The 24,179-nt window shown below is 28.6% G+C and overlaps 2 protein-coding genes and 1 long non-coding RNA gene across 7 annotated transcripts in view; 1 reads left to right on the top strand and 2 right to left on the bottom strand.

Annotated features, from left to right (window-relative positions):
- Window positions 1-5,632: 5,632 nt before the first annotated feature.
- On the bottom strand, window positions 5,633-22,198 carry LOC107451100 (Cyclin-dependent kinase 5). Its single transcript, XM_016067091.3, has 11 exons — window positions 22,043-22,198; window positions 18,979-19,067; window positions 17,121-17,188; window positions 14,860-14,977; window positions 11,758-11,853; window positions 11,589-11,663; window positions 10,492-10,588; window positions 8,927-8,996; window positions 8,059-8,119; window positions 7,658-7,738; window positions 5,633-5,746 (listed from the first exon to the last, which is right to left on the bottom strand). Exons 1-11 carry the CDS (start codon window positions 22,077-22,079, stop codon window positions 5,648-5,650), a joined length of 891 nt encoding a protein of 296 aa, XP_015922577.1. The 5' UTR covers window positions 22,080-22,198; the 3' UTR covers window positions 5,633-5,647.
- LOC139425610 (uncharacterized) lies at window positions 9,603-9,767 on the bottom strand. The gene is made up of 2 exons (XR_011636813.1): window positions 9,700-9,767; window positions 9,603-9,667 (listed from the first exon to the last, which is right to left on the bottom strand). It is a non-coding gene; the product is annotated as an uncharacterized lncRNA (long non-coding RNA).
- A 363-nt stretch (window positions 22,199-22,561) lies between the features above and the next one.
- Window positions 22,562-24,179, top strand: part of LOC107451096 (uncharacterized) — a 44,884-nt gene continuing 43,266 nt past the window's right edge. The window contains exon 1 of one of the 5 annotated variants that reach the window (XM_016067083.4): window positions 22,562-22,655. The gene's annotated coding sequence lies outside the window, so the exon portion shown is untranslated. Of the gene's footprint in view, window positions 23,170-24,179 lie in introns of all 5 variants that reach the window. The other 4 variants (XM_016067081.3, XM_016067084.4, XM_016067086.4 and 1 more) reach the window with 4 other exon arrangements.

A 24,179-nucleotide genomic window follows, 5' to 3' on the forward strand; every position in this document is an offset into this window, starting at 1 on the left:
TTTTATAACCTTTTTTAAAAATTATCTATAATTTGCTGTACTTCAGAAGTTAAAAAATTATCTAAATTTGATGTCGTTGTGATTTTTTTAAACTACATGATAGTAGTTTTTGTTGTATGTAGGATTTAAAAAAAAAAAAAAAAAGTATGCAAAATGCAGTGTTTTGAAAATAAAAAATATATATAAAATAAATTACATTTTTGTGGATTACCAGTCAAACCAAATCCTTACGCGCAACGGAAACTACATTTATTGCGAAAATAGCGTAAAAATTTGAAGGAAATTGGTTGAAAAGTGTACTAGTTAGAGATACAGCAAATTAGAGAATCGTTTCTAGAAAATTGAGTTAAAAACTTTGTAATCAATAATCCATATAAATATATAAAATTTTGCAATTATCTCTAATGCATCAATAACAGGTCCATAATATTTCTTCTCTATAATTTTCAGAAGTCTCAAATGCAAGTCTACCTCTTTTACTTGTTGATCTATCCATATGTGATGCTTCATATATTTTTAGAATAACTGCGGTCGTCTTCATTTTGAGATTATTCTTTGGCTGCTAGGACGTCATTTATTTCCAATAGTTCAACAGAGAGCGTAGCTAAAGATTTCAACAAAAAATAAGCACTCAAAAAATATTTCTAAGCACTTAAAAAATATATATATTATATAACTAGGCAGGGTTGGCAAGTTCTAGACAATTAATAAATTTAATCGTTATGTCATAAACCTCTTTTGACATAGTTTTGTTTTTGACAATTGTCACAAACCCAAAATTAACTAATAACATAAAGATAACTATTTTAATTTCGTTTTAAGATAATTTTAAAAAATTCAGGTCAAAATGAGTTGATTTTCGAGTCTTAAAGTATAGACCATTCAAAACAACCAAGATAACGCGATAAACCTATACATGCAGGTTCCTCATTAGTGAATAATACCCAAGTGAAAGATTTTAGAATTGATCGATTTATATGAATACAGCGAGAAGGCCATTAACTTGCCAGTGAAGAAGACGACGGCTCTTCACCAACGATGAAATTAACGAGAGATAAAATTTTATATCGCTATTAGAAAAAAAATTGGACCATGTTCAGTTGGTCCCCGTAATCAGCGAAAATTTGAGAGATTTTCTGTTCGATTTCAGAGGACGGAAAATGAAGCCTGGAATTGAGAATCTTTTGCAAAATACAGCAGAGTTGCACACGAGAGGGCGAAAATCCTTCCCACTGAATCCAGCTCTGTATACGAACAGTATACAGCGAACCCGCAAGTATTTCATCAAACATGTAAAACGAATGACGTCATGAGCTACAGACCGACGGTACGCCGAAATAGATAGAGGTTAAACTGTGAAAACGTTGAATAGAACTATCTCGTTTTGCATTTGGCGAAAATCAACTTAGTAAAGAAAAAATCTCATTTTGGAAAAGGGAAAATGAAGCATTTTTCAAAAACACCTAATGAAAAAAGCCTCTTTAAGGGCTTTTAAAAAACGAAAATAAGCAAGTTTTAGTACTGTTTAAAAACGCTATGCAAGCTGTTCCAAAACTATCAATCGTCTTTAAAATTCATTACTGCTAAGTAGGTTGCAAGTTGAACTATTAATATTGAAAGTACCATTCTTTTTCTTAGATGAAACAAATTATTTCGATAAAATAGTTTAACTGATAGTATTTCACTAAAATATTTTGATTGGAGTGAGCAAATCCATTAATCAACTAAGCGCACAAGTTTTATTTGATCATGCACGTCACAGCACATTCTGCACCATACTCATATTATGCTGTAACTTGTACATTTTTACGAAAATGAATTTAATATTTTGGTACAAACAAATCTTTAAAAGATAAACTATTTAAAAATGCAATTATTTTACTGTTGTTTCTCCTTTAAAAAAAAAATTGGCAAGCTTAGAAAACATTTATTTTTAAATACATTATTTCATTTTTATACCAGTTTTTATTTTAAAAAAAATCTTAATAATGATACGAAGCACCTAAAATTTCCAATCAAATTGAGAAATTGCAGTTTTTCTTCTTTCTAAATAAGGAACGAAAACAGTATTCTATCAAAACGAAGATGATTTATTGATTAAAAAACAAATACATAAAAATCCTTCAACAGAATGTACAAATTTTACAACAACAACAAATATTTATAATGATAGTCTCTTTTTTAAAATAAGAAATAAAAACTAAAATAAACAAACTGTAAATATACATCTTTGGCAGACACCATGTAATTGAAAAAATGATCAAACTTCCTGGTAACATAACAATAATTATCACAAAATGAGATCTTTAGAGGTTAAAACTTTAATGATTCACACAATTGTATTTGGAAATAATTTAAGAAATGTTTTAAATTTGTATGACTATAATAATTATATGAAGAAAGATCAACATTAAAACTGTTAATAAATTAGATAGAAAATGCTGAGTTTAATTACATATGAACTGGATATTGGTACACAATACCAAACTATAAATAATTTTTTTTTCCCATTACTTTCAAGCATTTGTAGAATCAAACCTTTATTAAAACATTTACATAGCATCCTTTACTTAAATTTAACACATTTAATTGATTCAAACTAAAAGAAAATAAGCACATTAGATATCGTTTGTTGTTATATAAGTATTCATAAGCCGTGCAATTGAAATATGAACATAAGCGGCAAAAAATTCATAATTGAGATTTTTATATATTTGGCATCTTTATGTGGTAAGTTACGAATTGCAAAAAAAAAAATTTTTCAAAAATAAATTTTGTTTTATCAGTATTTTAAAATTCTATTTCAGCCTTTATAGCATTAGCAATAGAAGAAGAAAAGTTGCCAAGCATCTTTTCTTGGAATCAACCTTGAAGCACTTACGTTGGTTTTTTCAATTGCATGGCAGTATTGCATAGGGTATTTTATGAATTTATAACAAAATTACATATGAGGTGTGTTTTCTTACACTTTAACTCAGAGCATGACATTTCAGTTCTTAAAGCACTATCCAGACTAAAAATTTTTGCTTCCCACTATTAAAAAAAACAAAAAAAAACGAAATATTTTTTAAAATGTTAGTGTAATAAGAAATTTTAGGTGACCAAACATTTTTTTGAATTAACATGCTTTTTCGAGATATCGAGAATATACTGTATAAGAAATGTTCTTATGCCTTCAACACTTCATGCTTGCATGCATATGCTACTGATTTTGGATACTAAAAAATATAATTTGTCACTTAAAGCCACTTGGTCAAACTATGTCAGGTGGGATTATTTATAAAAATTCTGACCAAATCATTTTTAGAAAATTTTGAGGTGGAAGGTTTACCAGAGTTGCGTCCAAATTTACAGCCCACTCTCAACTCTAGGATTATATTGCAGTTTGATTTTTGAAACGCAACATTTTAAAAGACAAAACATACTCATAAACCTAAATACTCGGCCCCCAATGGCAAGCTGGTAAAAATTTCGCGCCCTGCTCTAACTGTAATTTAACAAAAAGCTTTTGCAAATATAAATTAAGCTATATAAAGTAACATACCTTTACAAAATATTTAAAATAACTAAAAGCTTCTACTTAAACTAGTGTTACAATTTTTATGTGTTTTATTTTGTAGCTTCAAAGTAAAAATTAAGAGTATAGTTTTGCTACAAAGTATTTTTTTTTTATTCACTGTACGTTTTTATCTAATGTCAATTATTAAAATTTTTTAAATTTTCTATTTTTATCAATACTAGTAATTAAAAGTAGTAAGTAAAATCTAATATTATTTGGGCACTTGCATTTCAAGAAGAAGACCATACATACCCACACATGTGACCTACGGCGCCAGTTGATCATTTGTGAGTAAAATGGCGTGCTACAGTTGTGCTAAGCTTGTCCACATAAGTTAAAATGTTAATGACAGTTAATTAAATACAGGACCTTATAGCACATTGAATTTGTAGAAATATAATTCTCTCACATCTACATCTTTTATTAAACTTAAATTTATTATTTGTTTATGTATTTTATTGTAACCGTGATATATTTTTATTTTGCATACGTAGCAAATTCAATGCATAATTAGTTCATGTTTTATGCTTTGTGCCTTTCTTTGTGTTGAATTAGAAAAATAAAGTGAAATAATTAAAATCTTTGTGAATGAATCTAGAATGTGTCACTTAAGAGAATTAATACTTGACAGGCTTGGCTTTCTAGAAATAGAATGGAAAGAACAGTTGCTAACGTAAAAGCGAATAGAACACAAATCAAGTATAGGAATGAACATACTCTATGTTCAGTACATTAGACAAGAACCTTCTAAAGTGTCTAAACACCAATTTTTTTTTTTTTACAAATATAAAAAGAGTGACAATGTTTTGAAAGTTGCCCATACATGCTACAGAAAACTTTTAAAAATGTTCAACATTGGAAAAAATTAAGAAGATTTAAAAATACTATCACAGGGTGCGTAGCCCAATTTTTGAACAAAAAATAAGTACCTATTAAGCACTAAAAAAATATATATATATTCTTACATTCCTTAATTTTTAAAAAAAATATATGGATAATTCCGATTTGTGATTTGTCACACCAACTACATGTGCCAAATAGATTTTAAACTTGCAATTAAAAAAAAAAAAATTCTAGATGTTTGTCCAGGGGTGGCCACTACAAAGCCCCCACTATACTCTTTGGCTACTATTCGAGTATTTCCTTTTCTGTGATGTTTCTTTTAGTTTCTTGAGGGCCACTGCCCGGAAGTTGCCAAGACTTGGCGATTATTCTGCTACCGATCAGGATACCGAAATCTCCCCAAATATAGTTAGGATATGAGCACTGATAAAAATTATTTCTTCCTATTATTGAAAGTTCATGTATATATGAACTTTAAAAAATAGGAAGGAAATTTTTTCATTAGTGCGCATATCCTAATAATATTATTATTACGGTTGAATGAGTTGTGAAAACATTGGATAGAATAGTGTGAAAGAAATGCTTTTGGCATACTCAGGACGAAAGCCAACATGATAAAAATATATCATTTAGGAAAAGTAGGCATAAAACTTAAATCCAATGAAAAAAGCACCTTTAAAAAATGTAAATCGAAAATAAGCACCTTTAAGAACTGTCTAAACACGCTATGCACCATATATTACTAAAGGATATAGATTTGATGCTTAGACACAGAGGAAGGTTCTTGTATAGAGAACTATAATATGCCCATTTCTGTACTTATGTGCTACTGCTATACTTTCACATCGGCCTATGTAGCAAAGTATACCCTATCTTTTTAGATGCAAGTATATTTTATTTTAAAAGTAACAAGCTGATTGATAAATCTCACAAAAGATATAAATATGAACACTTAGTATTAAAAAAATACCAATTTCTCTTTTTTAAAAAAAATAAAAAATATAATAAATAAGATATTGAAACACTACTGATGATCTATACAAGAGTTAGATTGTATGTAAAACAAAATAAGAATGATTTGAGTGAAAATGCAAAACAAATGATTTGACATATTTTTTCAACTTCTTATCTCATTAGCTAAACACATGGTGATCATTGTTCTTTCATTTTCAATGAATGCAAGTCTAAAAGACCAGAGTACTTCACAAATGAACAAATTAAGACAAAATATTCTATCACATTGAATCATCCATTTTTAATGGCTGGTGGTAAATCACTAAAATAGAGATGTAACATTGCTTCATCTGCCGATGTTCTCAATGCTGGATTGCAAACTAGAAGTTTCTATCAAAAAATTATAATAAAAAGATCCATTAATACATATAAATAAGCCGAAAATCAAGGAAATAAAATTTAAGTTGGTGAATGAAATTTCAGTTCTACAGGTACTAGCCAGACTAAAATTTTTGCTAGCCACATTTTCATCAAAAATATGAGTAATATTTAAAATGTTAACAAATGCAGGGCTGATTGTGAGTCCAACTCAAAAATCCTGAAAATTTCTTGAGTAAAATCATTAATGACACATTTCAAAAATTTCATGTCTTTATAAATTTATATCATTGATATTTTCACAACATGAAATTCTAAATAAGTTATATGCAGCATAATTGAAATTAATAATTAATAAGCATACTTTGAAATTAGAAATTAATAAGCATACTTTTATCTCTAATCACATTTATTATTCTACCAGAAAAAATATTTACAAATGAAAGAGATGCCAAATATAAATTCTAGTTCTAATATTTTAAATAAAATATACAAGAATTTTTAAACATAAATGTGATTGATGATTCTTTGAAACTTCTGAACCTTGGATTTCCAAAAATTTCCGGAGCCAAAAACTATAAAAGAATGCAGAAACCAAAAAATGGAAACATATTTAAGTCAAAGAATTAGCAGAAAGAAAAGTAACTTAAAATAAGGTTCCTATAAGGTTTCAATATCCTCCACATATTATTAAAATAAGAAAAAATATTAAAAAATTTAAATAGAAATACCATTGGTCAATTGCAGCCCTAGTGTTAAACTCTGTCACTTTTAAGTCAAGCTGCTATTTACTCGCTACCTTTAATTATTCGGTCGCCGTGTAGCACAGTGTAGAAATTTTGCACAATGATTTATTGTAATATTATATGCAAGGTGTGAAATTATGCAATATATAGCAGACTGAAAATAACAAACATTTAAATATGAGCTGTGATGGATCAGGGGCAATGAGGCAAACCGGGTTCAAATCCCAGCAATGGCTGGTCGATACAAATTCTGCATCCGACCACAGTGCTCAGGGGTAGAAATTAAAAAAAAATTACTAGTCCATAGGACCAGTAACTAAAACATTTTACTAGTCCGCACAACTTTACTGGTCCGTCTACGCGTTCCTATTAGCTGCAAATAAAAAAAAAATATTAAAATTTTTGATTGAAAAAATCAAGATTTTTTTTTTTTTTTTTTTAAAATCATAAATTTTTGATTTAAAAAGCATTTTTTTTGATTAATATTAATTTCGTATAAAAAAAAAAAANAAAAAAAGTGAATAAGCCGATGTAACGCATGCGCAAAACAAGATTTAACTTCGCCTTCCTCAGGATCGCGCGCTAGCTTTATTTATTATTTTAAATGTTTTTTTTTTACGGAGATCTCGCACGCTAGTTTTTTTTTTTTAAAACGCAGATCGGCTGCGGCGGATGGTGGTCCGGCGGGCCACTGTTTATTATTTTATGCTGGTCCGACTCCGATTTTAGTGGTCACGGACCAACGTTAATTTCGAGCCTTGGTGCTGATGTAAAATATCTTCTATCGTAGATGGATCATGGCTTAAGAGTCCCTTTGCCTTCAAGCTAACCATGGGAGGTTTTTGCGTTTTCCTCTCCATACAACACAAGCGCGGGTTAGTTCCATCAAATTAATCTCCCACAAAGCCAAATTTCTCTCAATACTTGATCCAGGAGATTGCCTGTCTTCTGCATTGGGTTTAAAATTACAAGCCTATGGAGTTGAATATTAGTAGTCTTAAACCCAACGACTGGGTCGGCTGCTCAACGACGGTTTTAAAATAAAATTAAACATACATAATTGGTATAGTAAGCACTATTTACAGAAATAACTAGCAATGACGCTATGCCCTATGTTCTCACTTAAAGAAAAACCCTGAAAATTTTGTGTTATAAAATTTATACACTTAATACTTACTTGTAATAAGTCTTTTCCTTTAGAGTTAAGTTTTGGTACTACTTGAGAAAAACTAGCTGTTGGATGGTAAAGAGGAAAAGGCTGAAAAAAAAAATAGACATAAGCAATTAGAAACCACAAGCAAGAAATAAAATAGCCATAAAAAAAACTACTATAAGTTTTACCGACAGCTTCATTAGCTAACAGCAAGAACAATTCACATTGAAAAATATTAATTTTTTTGAGGTGCAAATTGTTAATGCTGTTCATCCAATGAATATTCTAAATATATGGAAAGAATTTTTTTTTAAAATTTAAAGTATATAAAAGAAAAACATTCGAACACTATTTCATAAAAATTTTCATGGAAAATATAGATGTTGAGAATTCGTTCAAATTAATAGTAAAGTAAGCAGACATACCTTATAATCAGGAAGTTGAGTCATTCCTGGCCAAGTTTCTTCCGTTGGTGTCCCCAAAAGTATGAAAACGTTAAAGAAAATAATAATAAATAAAATAAAAAATGAATTTAAAAAAACTTTAAATGCCTTTGAAATAAATATATCTTTTAAGTAAAACAAAATAAATGGGGTGTAATGTATCAGGCCATTTTGTGGTGCACCCTGGGTAATACTAAATCCATCAAAATTTGCATTGTGTGGAACTATTTCACTTCTACTGCTTTACAGTATTGAGATGTAAGACAATGGCCAATGACTTAGTGGCTAAATGCTTGCATTTGTATAAATAAATAAAGAAAATAAATATGACAAAATGTGTCAAGTAATTATTTTTGGAAAAAATTGCAGATAAAAAAAGGCGATAACATATTACTATTTCAAACCAAAGCACACAACCGTCTGAAACTCTTTAACCAAACTGTGTTTTGGTTTGAAATAGGAATATTTTTAAGTAAGTTTTTTCAATGATGTTTTCCTTTGCTTAGCTGTGAAGTTTATGCAATTTACTTTTGTATTTTGCACTTCTTTTCTCTTTTCTTGAACTTTTTACAAAACCTTTCGGGTACAGAGAGAGCAATTTTTAGACTTTTGTCATACTGTTTTGATTTAAGAGTTTTTGTGTTTCAATGACTTCTTACGACGTCAGCTTCGGTTGTCATTTTTATATTTTCATTGTTTTCTTTTTAACATTCTCTATCGTTCTAAATAACATTCTTTCTAACTTTTTGTATTTTACACAAATTAAAAACAGGTAAACAAGCAGATACATAAATTAAATTATAAGGAAATAAGAAGAGTTTGAAAAATATTTTGAGGGCAAAAAGGATACTTAAAAATGCGTTTTAACTGGTCATCAACATCACTTCCAGGAAACAATGGTCTACCAGCATTAGCAAGTTCTGAAATAACAATTTCTTTTTTTTAATTATGAAAGAAAGAAAAAGAAACCAATAAAATTAATAAGGAGGGAAGTTATAATTTTTTTTTAGTTCATTATATGAGATCCCTAACAGATATTTTTTAGAGAATAAAAGAACAAAATAAAAATTACAACAAGTTTTGAATACACAATACATACTTCATAAATAAAAACAATACATTGAATATTTTCAAAGTGACAGAAAAACTAAGTATCAGCTGAAAACAAAACAAACTGGTGAACCAACAGCAGTGGCTTTTAACCACTGTTCCTTGATGCCTTTTCATGGTTTTATGAACTTTAAAAAAGTGCTTCATCAAAAATTTCATTTTAAAAAACAATTTCGAAATGAAATCACATAAGATCACAAAATCCTATTAACTTGGCCGATATTGAAGCCCGTCTAAGCAGGCCTGGACGGTGAAATATCATAAAAACCCTCCATATACACAAGAAGATTACTACCAGGGGTCTGTCTAGGTTTTTTTGAAAGGTACCTATTTTGTGAAAATTTAGACATAATTTGTGAAAAATTAAAAATTATATTACAAAATCAATACAAAAACATGGTAAAAATATAGATTTATCGTTTCTTAAGGGATACAAAAATAAAATTTTAAGAAAAAGTATTTTGTGAAACTACCGTTTTTCCTAAAGTTGAATTTGTGAAACTACCGTTTCACCTAAAATTGAATTTGTGAAGGTACCGCTAAACGGTAGTAAATTCGGCCTGGACAGACCCCTGACTACTGATACTGACGTTGCATAACTTAAAAATATTCCTTTACTGTCACAATAAGACCCAGAAAACATGTAACCTTATGGTGGAATTTTCTTTCTATTGTGACTAAAATGTTTGTACTAAAAATCTTTTTGCAATTAAGCAAAAATATTGCAGTTTTAAACCTTTCATCCCAAAAGGATTAAAAATTATTTTTTAAAGAGTATTGTCACTTAAGTCCATAATGACGTCACTCTAGCGATAGGATTAAATTGCATTGTAAATTCAAGGCAAGGTGAACTGTTACTAAGCATACAAGACTTTGCAAAAAGAAACCTTATAATTACCTAGATTTAAGATTATTTTCACCTTGAGACTAGCTTTATTAATGAATTTTTTCAAGCTTGAAAACCCTTAGTCAACTTTGATTTAAGATTTTTTATATAGAAGGTTGTTTTAAAGTTAGAAGGTTGACATGTAAAATGCATTACAAACCTTATTAGGTTTACATTAAAAGGTTTTTGTTGAGTTAAAATAAACCTTATTTTGCTATCCAGATATCTGTCAAAAATTTTGTGAATTAGTTGTTCAAAATACTGCTAAAATCAAATAATAAATTACAGTAATTTCAAACTTTTAAAAGTTTATAAAACAAATTTAAATACACATATTTTGTAATATATGCATGAACAGCAATGTTCAGAATTGACTATTGGATAATTTCAAAAGATCTATTTTAAGCAAATCAGATTACCAGCAAAAATGCATCCAGCTGACCACATGTCAATTGACGTTGTATAAAGTTTTGCACCAAATAGAACATCTGGTGGTCGGTACCACAGTGTGACTACCTACAATACATAAAAAAAATTACAAAATGAATTTAAAAAAAAAATCATTTAGTTTAAATGTAAAAACAAAACGATTGTCCACATTTTATGCAATGAATGCTTCCTAAATTTAAAAGTAGTTTACAAGTGTGTTTCCTAAATTTAAAAGTAGTTTACAATTCTTTTTGATATATAAATTGCATTAAGACATCACATTATATTTATAACTTACAAACTAAAGACCAAAAAAGTTCAAGCCTTATGAAGAAATAAAATATTTAATCAGGCATGAAAGTGGAAAAAAATAAAAAAAAGCTTAACTTTTACAATGTAGACACTGGGAAGAGGTGGGGGGAGAGTGTTCTATGGAATACTGTGATATCAATAAGATATATAAAAACAGAAGTTCTAACTCTGCCATGAGACTTTTATTTCATATTAAAAGTGTCAGAAGCATTTAGACAGCTAAATCATTATTTCTTAAGAGCATACTAAAGGGAAAAAAATTGGCGCCAAGTACAACTATTGTTCGGACGGCTGGGGTTTCCGCAGTCGGGAGGGGGATCTGTATCAATTGGATCCCCTAAAAAATTACGTTTTTGGAACACTGTCAAGAGAACTATAATGCACGGATGCACAAACTCATTATGCGCCGCACCATAGAGGATAACCCCATATTGAATATCGGTGGCCAAAACAGCTTAGAACTCAACTAAGAACCTCATCCTCTTTGCTCTAAAAGTTGGGTTGTCAAGGCAACGGCACACCTGCCGAAGCTCCACCCATTTCCTTCTGATGATCATTCTTTCTCAAGAGGCTACTGCAGGGAAAAAAGATCACACCAAGTCCGGGTATCATTCGGGTGGCTTGAGTTTCCGCAGTTATGAGGAGCAATTACGTTTTCAGAACATTTTGGGGAATTTTAAACATTGGGAGGAAGAGGATTTCTGCTTTTTCGTAAAAGTCTTTCATCCCTGATTGAATTGAAAGAGAGAGAGAGAGAAAAAAAACACTTTATTACTTCAGCTGAATAACACCTGACAGGTATACCAAAAGCACGTGCCAGACCAAAATCTGCTAACTTCAGTTCTCCATTCTGAAACAGAGAGCAAAATACACCTGAGCTGTAAAAGTTATCAAACACTTATAGTAGAAAAACATTTTTGTTAAAACTTTGTTTAGGTTGTTACCTTATTAATGAGCAAATTTTGTGGTTTGAGATCTCTATGAAGAACATTATGACTGTGGCAGAAAGCTAATCCCCTCAAAAGTTGGTACATGAATGACTGTAAATCAGAAAGAAAAAAAAAAATCAACACTCATAAACCTTAATATTTATAAATTACAGAGTTAATAACTAGGGGTACCAGAATCAACAAAGTTCTAAGAAGGTAAGAATAATGTTAAGACTTTGGGAAAGAGTCTGGGACAGAGAATTTCTTGGGAAATGTAATTTTTAAAATTCCTTTAAATTAACAAAATTTCCCCCTTATTTGAGTTTCACCTAAATTCTGAATCTAAAAGAGAAAACAAAAGACAAATACACAAAAGTTGAAATAAATGTTTCTTTTAGAAGATTTAAAACAATTAATAAAACCAATTGTTTAGTTTTTATGCAAACACATGGATTAAAAAAAAAAAACTATCTTCAAATTAAAAATTTATTATTTCACATACAGAGGTAAAATATCAATAAAATAGGGATAATATTTACATGTTTCTATTTATTGCTAGCACAGAAAAAAAAGGAAAGATAAGAAAAGAATAAAGATAAGGAAAATGCAATCTGCCGCTCACACAGTGTGGGCACTCTATTCCTCCATAGCTGCCAACATGGATAGGAAAAAATCCACTAGATTTTATGAAATATAAATTTCATAACAATGCACTAAATATTTTTAGCAAAGGGAGTTCATAGTCATAAAAATAGAAAAACTGCAATATTTTTTCTGTTATGAATGACATTAAATGGGCTTGAAAAATAACGTATTATGTTTACTGAACATTTCGAATAGTAATAGGCATTTAATTCATCAAAGATAGTTAAAATATTTCTTTTTGATTAATTTAAAAAGGTAGTTTTGAATAAAAAATAAACTGAACATTTTAGAACAAAAACAGTTTTAAACTGATTTTTATAAATGAGGCTAGCTTTCAAAAATACACAAATACACTTATTTCAATATTCAAGCAAGCAAATATCTGAGTAAAAATTCTATTTCAATAGGGACTTTTTTAAAAGAAAACTAACTCAATTTTAAAGAATTTTTTAAAATGCTTAAAAACCAGAAAAATCAAGTAGTCTACTGGAAAATCCAGTAGAGTTGTCAGCTATGCTCCTCTGACCCTCAAACTGTAGCATTCCTGAACTGAATAGCGCTGAATACAAAGCTTAGGGAAACCACCGAAAGATATGTTAACTAAACTCAGCGGCGCGACAGCCCTAGAGGGCCAAGGCCTACTGTGCCCATCTCAGTTTTCTTGACCTTGGGCTCTGGGGTGCAGGAGCAGATGTTCTGGTCAGGTGGTCAGCCGAACGCAGAACCCCCAGTGTTTAGTTCCCAAGCATGCTTGGTACTAATTTATCGACCCACTGAAGGGATGAAAGACTGAGTCAACCTTGTCCGGCATGAGGATCGAAGCAGGGACCTGTGGCACAACAGCGCGAAGCGCTACCGCTCAGCCACCGGGCGTCAGATATGCTAACCATTAAGACAATATACTTTTCGCATATTTTACTATATAGTACTAGAAACAATTCTGTTAATTAAGAACAGGGTTACATTGATAACTTCATAAGAGTATATAATTTAACTAATTGAAATGACATCTAATTTAACTATTCGAAATAACACATAACTTTCAGAACTTAGGTGAAGTTGTAATTTTTCATAGGGAAAAAAAGGGCTGAAATTCGCAAAAAAAAGATGAAAGTAAGGAAAAGCAAATTAAAAATAGAATTACACACAATATATGGATTGAAACATGACAAAATAATAAAACATAAGCACATAAAAGAGTTGAAAAATTAATTCCTTCACTTTTATACATAATCAGGGGTTTGTCTAGGTTTCTTTGAAAGGTACCTAATTTGTGAAAATTTTGACATAATTTGTGAAAAATTAAAAATTATATTAAAAAGTCAACAGAAAAACATGGTAAAAATATAGATGTATCGTTTCTTAAAGGGTTACAAAAATAAAATTTTAAGAAAAAGTATTTTGTGAAACTACCATTTTTCCTAAAGTTGAATTTGTGAAACTACCGTCTTACCTAAAATTGAATTTGTGAAGGTACCGCTAAACGGTAGTAAATTCGGCCTGGACAGACCCCTGATAATGAATATTTATATTTAAATGAGTAGTATCTTGATACAAAACATTGTAAAATTATTGTCGCTTATGTTTTATTGTTCCGCCCAGTGCGATAGCCATGAACTATCTCAAATTTCAGTAAATTTCTTGGTCAGAGGAGGAGTTCACTAAACCTTTTAACCCGTTTACAATTTCATTATACTTTAGTGTGGTATCTTTAATTATTAATTTATCATTGAAAGGGTAGAAAAGCCTTCTTATTTGACAGAAATTGCAGCACTTCTGAATTATTTTCCATCATTTTGTTAGTGACCTATTTTAAATATTTCTACATTGAATTTTGAAGCCGCAGAAGCGTTCTCAATGCTATTAAAATTTAAGTGAAGTATTAAAAAACCGGAATTCTCAAATTCGAAATTATTTTCGCGCAAATAACAGCATTTTGAAAAATTCTGAGATTTCAGGAAATTTTTTTTATAATTTGCGGAAATCATAGCGAATTCTCGTGCAACGTCAAACTAGCAAATCTAATCATAAACAATTAATAATTTAGTAACTTATTAAAATGAAGATAGGGATGACAATGTGCTATATATGAAATAGCAATGCGAATAAAGCACAAAAAAATGGATATACTACAGTTTCAATTCTAAAGACAAGATCTAAAGACAAGTTCCATTTTTTTTTGTTATTGATGTTGTTTAGCTTTATTTATAGTTATCTTTTATGTACGAAAAAAAAAAGAGAGAGAAGATTAAATTATGATGCATTAGCATCAATATATAAAAATTTCCTTTAAAAAAAACACTAACATATTAGCAAATATTTGGGTTTTTCTTAATTGAAAACAGAAATGAGAATGTGCAGCAATGCTTTAGTGAAGTTACAGTTACACTTTTCTGAAAGAGTAGAGATAATTTTTCAGAATATTAATAAATCTTTAAAAATAGTATAAACAATATGGATAAATATACTAACTTTGACAACATCAGCATCTATTTCACCATTCAAACTGTCAAAATATTTTTTCAGATCTTGATCACAATGTTCAAAAACTAAGGTTAACTTTTTTTCACTGTGAAGTACATCATGTAATCTAAAACATAGTGCTATATTCAATTACAAAACTACAAATCAAGAAACAAATTATAAAATAAAAAACATTGAACATATTTAAACAAATTTTACATCAAATTATCTACAACAGCTTTCTTTTTGTGAAAAATTTACAACTTTATTAGATATTTTTCCACATACAATGGCCTTTCATACTGATATTTCAATTGAACACATGTGTCAAAATTATTAATCAAGACTTCAAACAAAACAATTTCGAATTTTCCTGTTATATTTTAGTATAAAATTGAGAGTCGTTTGAAAAAATTCTCATAAATATTATGGTTTGTAATATTCATTCAAGAGAAATTTAGCAGATGATCTATCAATTGACTATTTAAAAATTCTATGATATGATTACTAATCCAAATATATTCTTAAAATCTGATAAAAGAGATGAATCAATAATTGTGAGCCTCCTACAAGATTTTTTACTGCATTTCCTGGAAATAATAAATTACAGTATGACCCTTGAATTCTTCACTATAAAACTTAATAATTGAAAATTGTTAATTGGGTTTTCTTTTGTATGAAATGGCTCAGTTCCCAAAAAGTTTGAAAAAATGAATCCTGCGGGGATGGTTATTTTTCTGAACAATGCATGTAATTCGTGGATGGTCCTATAGGTTTAAACTATTAAATTTTGCAATTTTTATTAACATTATTAATAAAATCAAATTATGTTGGATAGAAAATTTTAATCCATCAAGTCTTAAAATCTATCATTTTAAAACTCACATCTGTATTCGTTGAAAATAACAAGCTCGGTAGACATAGTCCTAGCAGCAAAGGAAAAAAAAAATTATTTTAAATAAAAAAAATCTGTGACTGGTCCCAAATCAAGTTACCCTAGTTTTAATAAATATAATTATACAATTTTATGTATTCATGTAAATTAGCTCGATTTAACTTATGAACAAAGAAAGACTTTTTCAATTTATTATATTTTGAATGACACAAAGATTGTAAGAAAATAATAAATTTTTTTCTGCAGATGAATCACCTAATAAGCCAGACTTTTAATGAAAAGAAGAATTAGTCAATTAAATATTTTAAATTTTGAACACAAATAGGGCAAACTATTGACAAAAAAAAATTCAAACTTTTTTTTCCCCAATGCAGCAGGCGATATAGACATTATCCTAACGCCGTACAGAGATCAAAAGAAAAGAAAAATACAAATACAGAAAGATATGAAATATACAAAATACAAAACATCTAACACAAAAATTAAATCAAGAACTTAAGTTGAACAAAAGTTCTCTGGCCTCCCAGTATCGGGAGTAGATGCAGTTCTAAAAAAATTAAACTAGAGTACCATAATTCCATGAAGATACGCCACTGTGTTTATGATGTGAAACATTAAATTTGGATATGTTCGGCGTATCTAATAGGGCAGCCTATACAGTTTTTTTCCTTCACTACTTTAACTTGAAAACTATATTATGTTGAATTGATTCTTCAAAATTTCCCTATACCTCTTCATATTTTAACCTTCTGCAGAAATCTATTTTTATAATTTACGATTAATAATAATTTTAAGAATTATCAATGCAGGTGAAAAACAATTTGCAAGAATTGTAACAAAAAGACAACAGACACTCGGCAAATTTTTCAACAAAAAATAAGCACCTTTTATGCACTCAAATATTTTTAATCACTTTCCAAACAAAAAAATATCATAATTAGGATCTGCACAGTAATAAAAATTAGTATTTTTTTCGACCTTTTAAAGTTCTTTTTTTATAAACATAAAATCAATAAAATTTAAAAATATTTTCAAAAACTTTATGATCACGATAAAACAAATAGTTTCTGATAAATATTAAAGAGAAAATCATGAAATTTTTGTAATTCAGAACAATTGATACGGCAAAGAAAAAATCTGTTTTCAAAAAGATATTTTTTACAAACACCGAATAACACATGCACCGAATAACACACAAAATACATAAGGCATTGCAGACACACAAAAATCAGAGATATTAGTACAAAAAACAGAAAAATCAAGACAAATGATCTTTTATCAAGAATATCAATACAACTATGAACCCTGTAGGTCTAAAAAAATAAAAACAGTAAGATTTTTTTTTTCTTTCAATAGATTAGATTCTTATGCTTACCTAACAATATTTTTGTGCTTTAGCTCCTTCAGCAAGCATATTTCTCTCAATGCTGAACTTGGAACACCCTAAAAATATTATGCAAAATAATTAAAAATCCACAAGAAAAAAGAAGTAACTAAAAGATATTACCAATCCTTACACGCTCATATGTTTTCGTATCGTCAAGTTTTTGTTAATTGACAGTTTAAGCAACCATATTAAAAACCTCTTTTGAACACAATGTCAAAAACGCAAAATTTTTGTGCAGAACATAATTATGAGTATGCGTAATTATAAAACTTCAAGTTATCCATCTTTAACATTCTTTAATAATTTTGACATTAAACTCTTCTTTTTTTTTTGTTTTGATAAATAATATCAAAAATTTTGGCACAGAGAATAAGAATCTATTATATAAATGTTAATTGTCCGGAATATTTAATCTAAAACTATTTTAACATGCATTAAGAAATTTATTCCAATAATTGCACTAAACAATAAATGTACTATTATTGGAATAAATTTTGAACAACACTTGGATTGAATGCTTGTAAATATTAATAATCGATTTAAGCAAACATTTATATATTTCGTAAGTTACAATTAGTTTACATATCAATGAACATAGAATCATGATTTATAGATAATGTTTATGTAAAATGTGTTAATAACATAACTTTGCAGACATATGAACATCGTGTATAATATAAAATGCTTCCTTTATAATTTCCCATCTTCCTTTTCATGGGTGGTCGAAAATGGCAACTACTGGGAAAGGCTTAGCATCACAATTTCTTGTGCCAAAAAAATCGTTACAGCTCCATTTATAAGTTCTTAACTTATTCAATAAAAAAAGTTGGTGTTGCCATTTAAAATTTTGTCACTTTACCTATAACCATCAAAGCTTTTCCTGTATATAGCAGCATTAACAAAAAATATTGAGAATCAAAAAGAATTTTACAAGTTGAATTTTGGCTATTATTGGCGACCACTTTAGTTTTACATGAGCTAAAAAATCTGCCTAAATATTAACAAAAAAGAATTAAAACCAATATTTAAATTGATAAAAATTAACAGCTTATAGTCATTATCTGTAATATAAACTGAATAGTTATAGAATATATCAAATAATAATGATCTTAAAGTATAAATAGTTCCATGTTTTTTGAAAAGTAGTTAATGTTTTTTAATAATGTTAGCTGTATTTTTGATGCATGGTATATAATGTAAATCATTATTATAGCAGTACTTATAGTGCAATTATTGTGATTGATTTATACACAGCGATAAAACTAATAAAATGTCCTCAATGGCAGTTTTCAGAACCAAATGTGTTGTGTCGACATGTCTTTAATAAAGTTAACTAAGAAAATTTAAATGTAAAATTATTATGTAGAGAATACGTTATATTCACAATTATGATGAAATATGCTATTTTGTGACAAAAATACAGCTTCGAATTACAGTAATACAATTTCCAGCTTTAAGTTTCTAGTTTCGGACTGTATTTCGTCATAAAAATACAGACAAAAACTCAAAATCCCTTTACATTGATTGCAAGTTTAGGGGACCACTAATAATTTATTTAACAAATTTGTAAATACCTCTTACAACCGCGGAAAATAAATTTGCCTTTGGGACACACTTAAGTACTTTAAAAACCATTTCCGCTCAGGAATTTTTTTTCTATTAGCCAGCTAATTTACAAATACCTAAAACTCTATACAATTAAACAAAAAGCAAACTTTTTTAAAGGTTTTTGAATCATAATTAAGCTTGACAAATATGATGAAAAAGCCTGTTTTATTCTTAATTATAAATTAGATAGCTATTTTTGTATTACACACATAAAATATACATGCATATAATTCATTACCTCATCATCATCATCTAATCGAACTCTTTTCAAGGCCACTATTTCTTGAGTCTCCCTGTTTTTTGCTTTAAAAACAGTTCCATAAGTACCTATCAAAACAATAATTAAAATATTTGAACAAAAATCAATTTAATTCCTTAATTAAATTAATTTAATTTAAAGAGTGCAAAAGAGATATTCACAAAACGTATGCTGGAACTTATTTTAAAATCTCTTAACAGGGTTGCCACAGAAAAAAATTGAACAAAATAGTTGCTTTTAGTAGCCTAAAACATGAAAATAGTAGCCAAAATATAGGAAAATAGTTGCCTAGTTAAGAACAAAAATTCATCAAAAATATGACTAAAATTTTGTTAATGACTTAATTGTCATATACCATGATCCATTCAGTCAAGTTGGTGGCAAATATGATAATTTTTATATGAGCGTAAATGTTTATACATATGAAAAGTAATTACTCAAATTCGAAACTCATGCATCGTAATATCAGACTAATTTTTTTTCTTTTCTAAAAATCATGCTGAATTTCGTAGCAATAATCATTGAAAAACGATCGAGAAATGAAATAGACTTACAATGGAGTCTGTGCAGATTGAACAAATTAAAAAGTGAAGACTTAAATTTGCAATTCAAAATTTTAAAATTTTTTTATTTTATAAGGAAAAAAAAAAGTTCAGTGTGTTCAGAAACTATCTTGTGGAGTTCAGATTTTCCACTCAATTTAGGCTTAAAAAAAAAAACATTGCTAGGAGTTTAGAAAAGTCTCCCAATAGTTTAATTTTCCTGAAAATAGTTGCTTTTTTTTTTTTTTAAAGCTTTTTCAGGCAAAAAAAGTTGCCTTAGTCGCCTTATGCCGAAAATAGTTGCATTTTAGTCGCCTGTGGCAACCCTGTCTTAGTTTCATACAGAAAGCTTATAGAGCAGTGCATATGGAACATGTTTCGGAACATGTTTTTGATAACAAAATTCGATTAATAATACAAAACAAATAATAAAATTCGATAAATAAGGTTTGGCAAAAAATGTTGCTAAAATCATACACTTGGGTGACAAATATGTCACTTTAAAATTTACAAAATTGAAAAAAAAAATAATAATAATAATAATAATAACAAATTTGCATTGAATTTCCTACATTTAAAAAAAAAATTTTTGTACCAATTTTCCAGTTCTACGCATGGTATCAAATTCAAATGTATGGTATTCAAATATAATAACTGGAAGTGTCTGGTATAAAATGCTGAATTTTTAAATTTGCATGTTCTACTGTGCTTAGCATCTATTTACTGACAGCATAATTGTTCATCAATAAAATATTTTTTTGCTCCTTTAGAATTGAAATTTTTTAAAAATAATTTAAATAATTAATTTTTTAGAAATTTTTTTAACATATATTTTTTGTTAGAATTCATACTTCTAAAGTTTCAGTATTTTAATCTCTATGTTATATAATCGTATTTTACCTTTCATTCACATAATTTTAATAAATGTTTGGTATTCTGTCCTGATTTAAAATGTTGTTCTTTGTTGTAATCGGTGAGACTTTGGAAATCGCAGGCTAATAGGACGCAAGACTTCCGTATTCCTAGGCAGTGGTCAGAAATAGTGCATTACAAGTAGTGAAACAACTGTAGTCCCGACTTTTTGTTGTAGTTAGTAGTGTGCTACATTTTTTAAAAAGTAGCATAGCGAGCAATGGGATAACATTAAAACAGTAGTTTGCAGCGATTCCTTGCAATTACTTTTAATGTTAATTTATTAAAGAAACACTGCTCTAAAGCAACTAATTTTTCGCATTTGATGGGTACAAACGTTTGTAGGTCTGTCAATGGATGGAATAAAAACAGCCTTGCATTAACAGGGATTATGTATTTAGAATCATATGTAACTAAATATTTAAATTAGCTCTTATGGAAAATAGATAATTTAATCACTTTGGTCACACTTTTACATGCAGATGTACAATCATGAAAGTTTGATGTAATTTCAAAACAAGGAAACATATTATCGATGTACTTAATTTCTTAGAGGAAATAAATAAAAAAACAATAAAAAATTTCAAGTATTTCTTAAATTGAATATGCACTGTCTAGAAAATCTTAAAAAGTTAAAGGTTAAGCAAATAAATTCAAAATTTTTTTTTCTCAATTAATCCCTTACATTTATCGTAAGTTCGTCTCCTTAAAGTAGTAATAACTACAATTCTAAAGTAGTTTGTAATCACTACATTTAAAACCAAATAGTTGTAGTCAACTACATTTGTTACAAAGAAGTTGGAGTAAACTACAAAAATAATGTACTTTTTCCGATCATTTGCGGAAAAGTCCCTTTTAACTAAAAACGGATACCTATTTAAAAAATGAATTCCACAATTAGTCATATTCGAAATATTACTCATAATATCAACACACTCATGCTCTGTTAATAAAAGACCATACTCATCTGAAACATGAAGAAAATTATCATACATTACAAACAGCCAATCACCACACTCCTGTCTACTTGATGATTTTTGAAAAAATAAATAAAAATAGGGACAACTCTTTATTTAGAACAGCAAACCCTCACAGCAACAACATTGTTGAACATTTTTTAATGAATGAACCAATCAACATTTTGTAAAGTTAATTGGTTATTAAAAATAACAAGTGAATGATCATTATACTATTTTTACTTGGGATATTAGGAATGTATCGAGTGTCACTATTTTCCTAACATAGCATAAAGTTGAGCTAGGTTAAAAATTTGTATAAATTCTTGATATCCAAAGCGATAATTTATATTTTGATTCTAGCTTCTTTTTTTTTCCCCAGCAAATGACAAAACAACTCCTTCTGCACAAGTTTTTGCAAATGAATCAACCTGCAAAATTTAAAACTCGCAGAATTTAACCATACCTTGAAAAAAAAAATTATTTCACTTACGATAAAATTGAAAATGCAATGAACAAACAAAACTAAGCAAAATAGGAAATAAACATCTTATAAATACTAACGTTTAGTTATGAATTAGTACTAATTTACAAGTGTAAATCTTAACAAGCACATTCATTTATATTTTTTACCTTCTCCGATTTTTTCCAGTTTTTCATATTTTTGCATTATAACATGAGAAAATTTATAAAATTATATTTAAATTTAATTGCACATTAATCCGTTGACTTAAACATATTGTTGCCAAATTACAAAAATTTCATAATAAATAAACACCATTTCTTAATTTTCGATAACGATTACTTTTTTATTCCTGATGAAAATAATATCTAATTTTAATATAAATAAATATATAATTTCATAAAGGAACGATAAAAAAATTTTGAAAAAATGTATCAGGCAAGAAAATTTAAAAACTTTTGGATTTAAATAGCAAAAAATGTTTCTCTTCGAAAAATCTAAATGTAGTCACTAAGCGATAAATAAAAAAAATGATTTCAGGGACTGACATAGAGACAGAAATTTTCTTTAAAAATCAACTTTTAATTTGAGGAAATAATGCTAGAAAGTTTTAACTTATATAAATTAACAAAAAAATTGCACGTACAGTTAAATTTTTGGACAGTCTCTTGTAGCCAATCATAGCTCTTCATTCAAGTTCGTATTATTTTAATCATATCGATATCAGGAATTATTTTAGTGTTAATCGATTCGAAAGCGGGATTTCATTTGTTGTTGTTGACGGTAATGTTATGTTATCGGCTATCGACTTGTATTTTATGCTTAATTTTGTGTATGTATTAAAAATCCACTTGCATTTTATATTTCTTAGCAACTTAATTTACCTGGCTGAGGGCATTTTATTAGTTTTTCGACCACCAAAAGGTTAATTGTAACTCCCTTTATGGTGTCGCGCATTTACGTTTATCCCCTTCCCAGAATGCAACACCTAAGCCTAAAGTTCCTGTCGTAATTTGAAATGATACTGGTTGGTATCATAAAAGCGGTTGGTACTAATTATGTCCAACTTGAGATTCATATTTACGTAATCTAAAATAAGTGTAGCTGGCATAACATTATTAATATCTATGTTTATATCTTAGAAAATGTTTTAATATATAAAATACATACACTTGTAAATTTAATTTATTAGCATGATAAAATGTTCCATGCATTAATGATTTTATACATATAAGTTTAATTAATTTAATATTTTATTTAGGACTTCCTTGATTTTAATTCACATTGCTTGATTCATGTAATTGATTCTAATTTGCTTTATTTAAATTTCAATTCTGTTTACTGTTAGGGCTCGTTTTTATTAGATTACCAAAAGAACAAATTTTTAAAACCCTACATTAGTATTATAATAATAACTGTATAAGGGATAATCTTAGATTAGCTTGTGTTTATATTGCAAGTTTGTTTTTAATTTAAGGAAACTAAGGGCATCAGGTTATATTTTTAAAATGTTTTCAACTTTGTTCTTAGAAGCTGATTTTGGTTGGTTGGTTGGTTGGTTGGTGTCGTATCCTCTGTAGAATCATATTTCATGGTGTGCTTGAATAGTTTTTGTTATTTCTATGGCATTAAAAGAATACAAATCCTCTTCTGTGGGGTAGTTTAAGAGGTGAAGGCCTGCAGCGACTGCAGGGCAGGGAAGTCCAACCTCTTCGTAGGCTCTGGCAACCCCCCTCCTCATGATGTTTAGAAGCTGATTTTATTTCATTTATTTATTTTTAACTAGTTGCTCTGTCTCTAGCCAAGTCCTGCTGTCTCAAGCTTATCATTATCATGTAATTGACTAGTAGTAAAATTGCATTCTGTATAATTAATTTTCAGTGAATTTTTATTCTATAACTAATTTAAATATATTTTTAAATGTTAAGCTGATCAATTTCTTTTTTTTTGAGAGAGATCTGAAAATTATTCTACTTCATTTAAGTCAGTTATATTAATGCATACAGGGTTGTGAATTTTTTTTTTTTCAAAAAGGATTAGGAATATGCCTATCCTGATATGTTTTGCCTTGCCAAAAAGCACAATAATTGCCAATTTGCCAAAAATTTTGAATTTGCTGTTAAAAAAAAAAATGTATAGGGTTGGCTAAGGGTAGCTACATAGTATACCCTTCAAGTTGGTCTCCTTCTGTGATTATTATTATTTTTTTTTTTAGTTTCTCATGGGCCCTTCCATGTAAGTTATCTAGACTTACCGATTATTCTGCCACAGATAACAATATGGAAATCTTCTCAATTAATTTTTTTA

Source organism: Parasteatoda tepidariorum, chromosome 5 (genome assembly GCF_043381705.1).
Source record: "Parasteatoda tepidariorum isolate YZ-2023 chromosome 5, CAS_Ptep_4.0, whole genome shotgun sequence".
Taxonomy (NCBI): domain Eukaryota; kingdom Metazoa; phylum Arthropoda; class Arachnida; order Araneae; family Theridiidae; genus Parasteatoda; species Parasteatoda tepidariorum.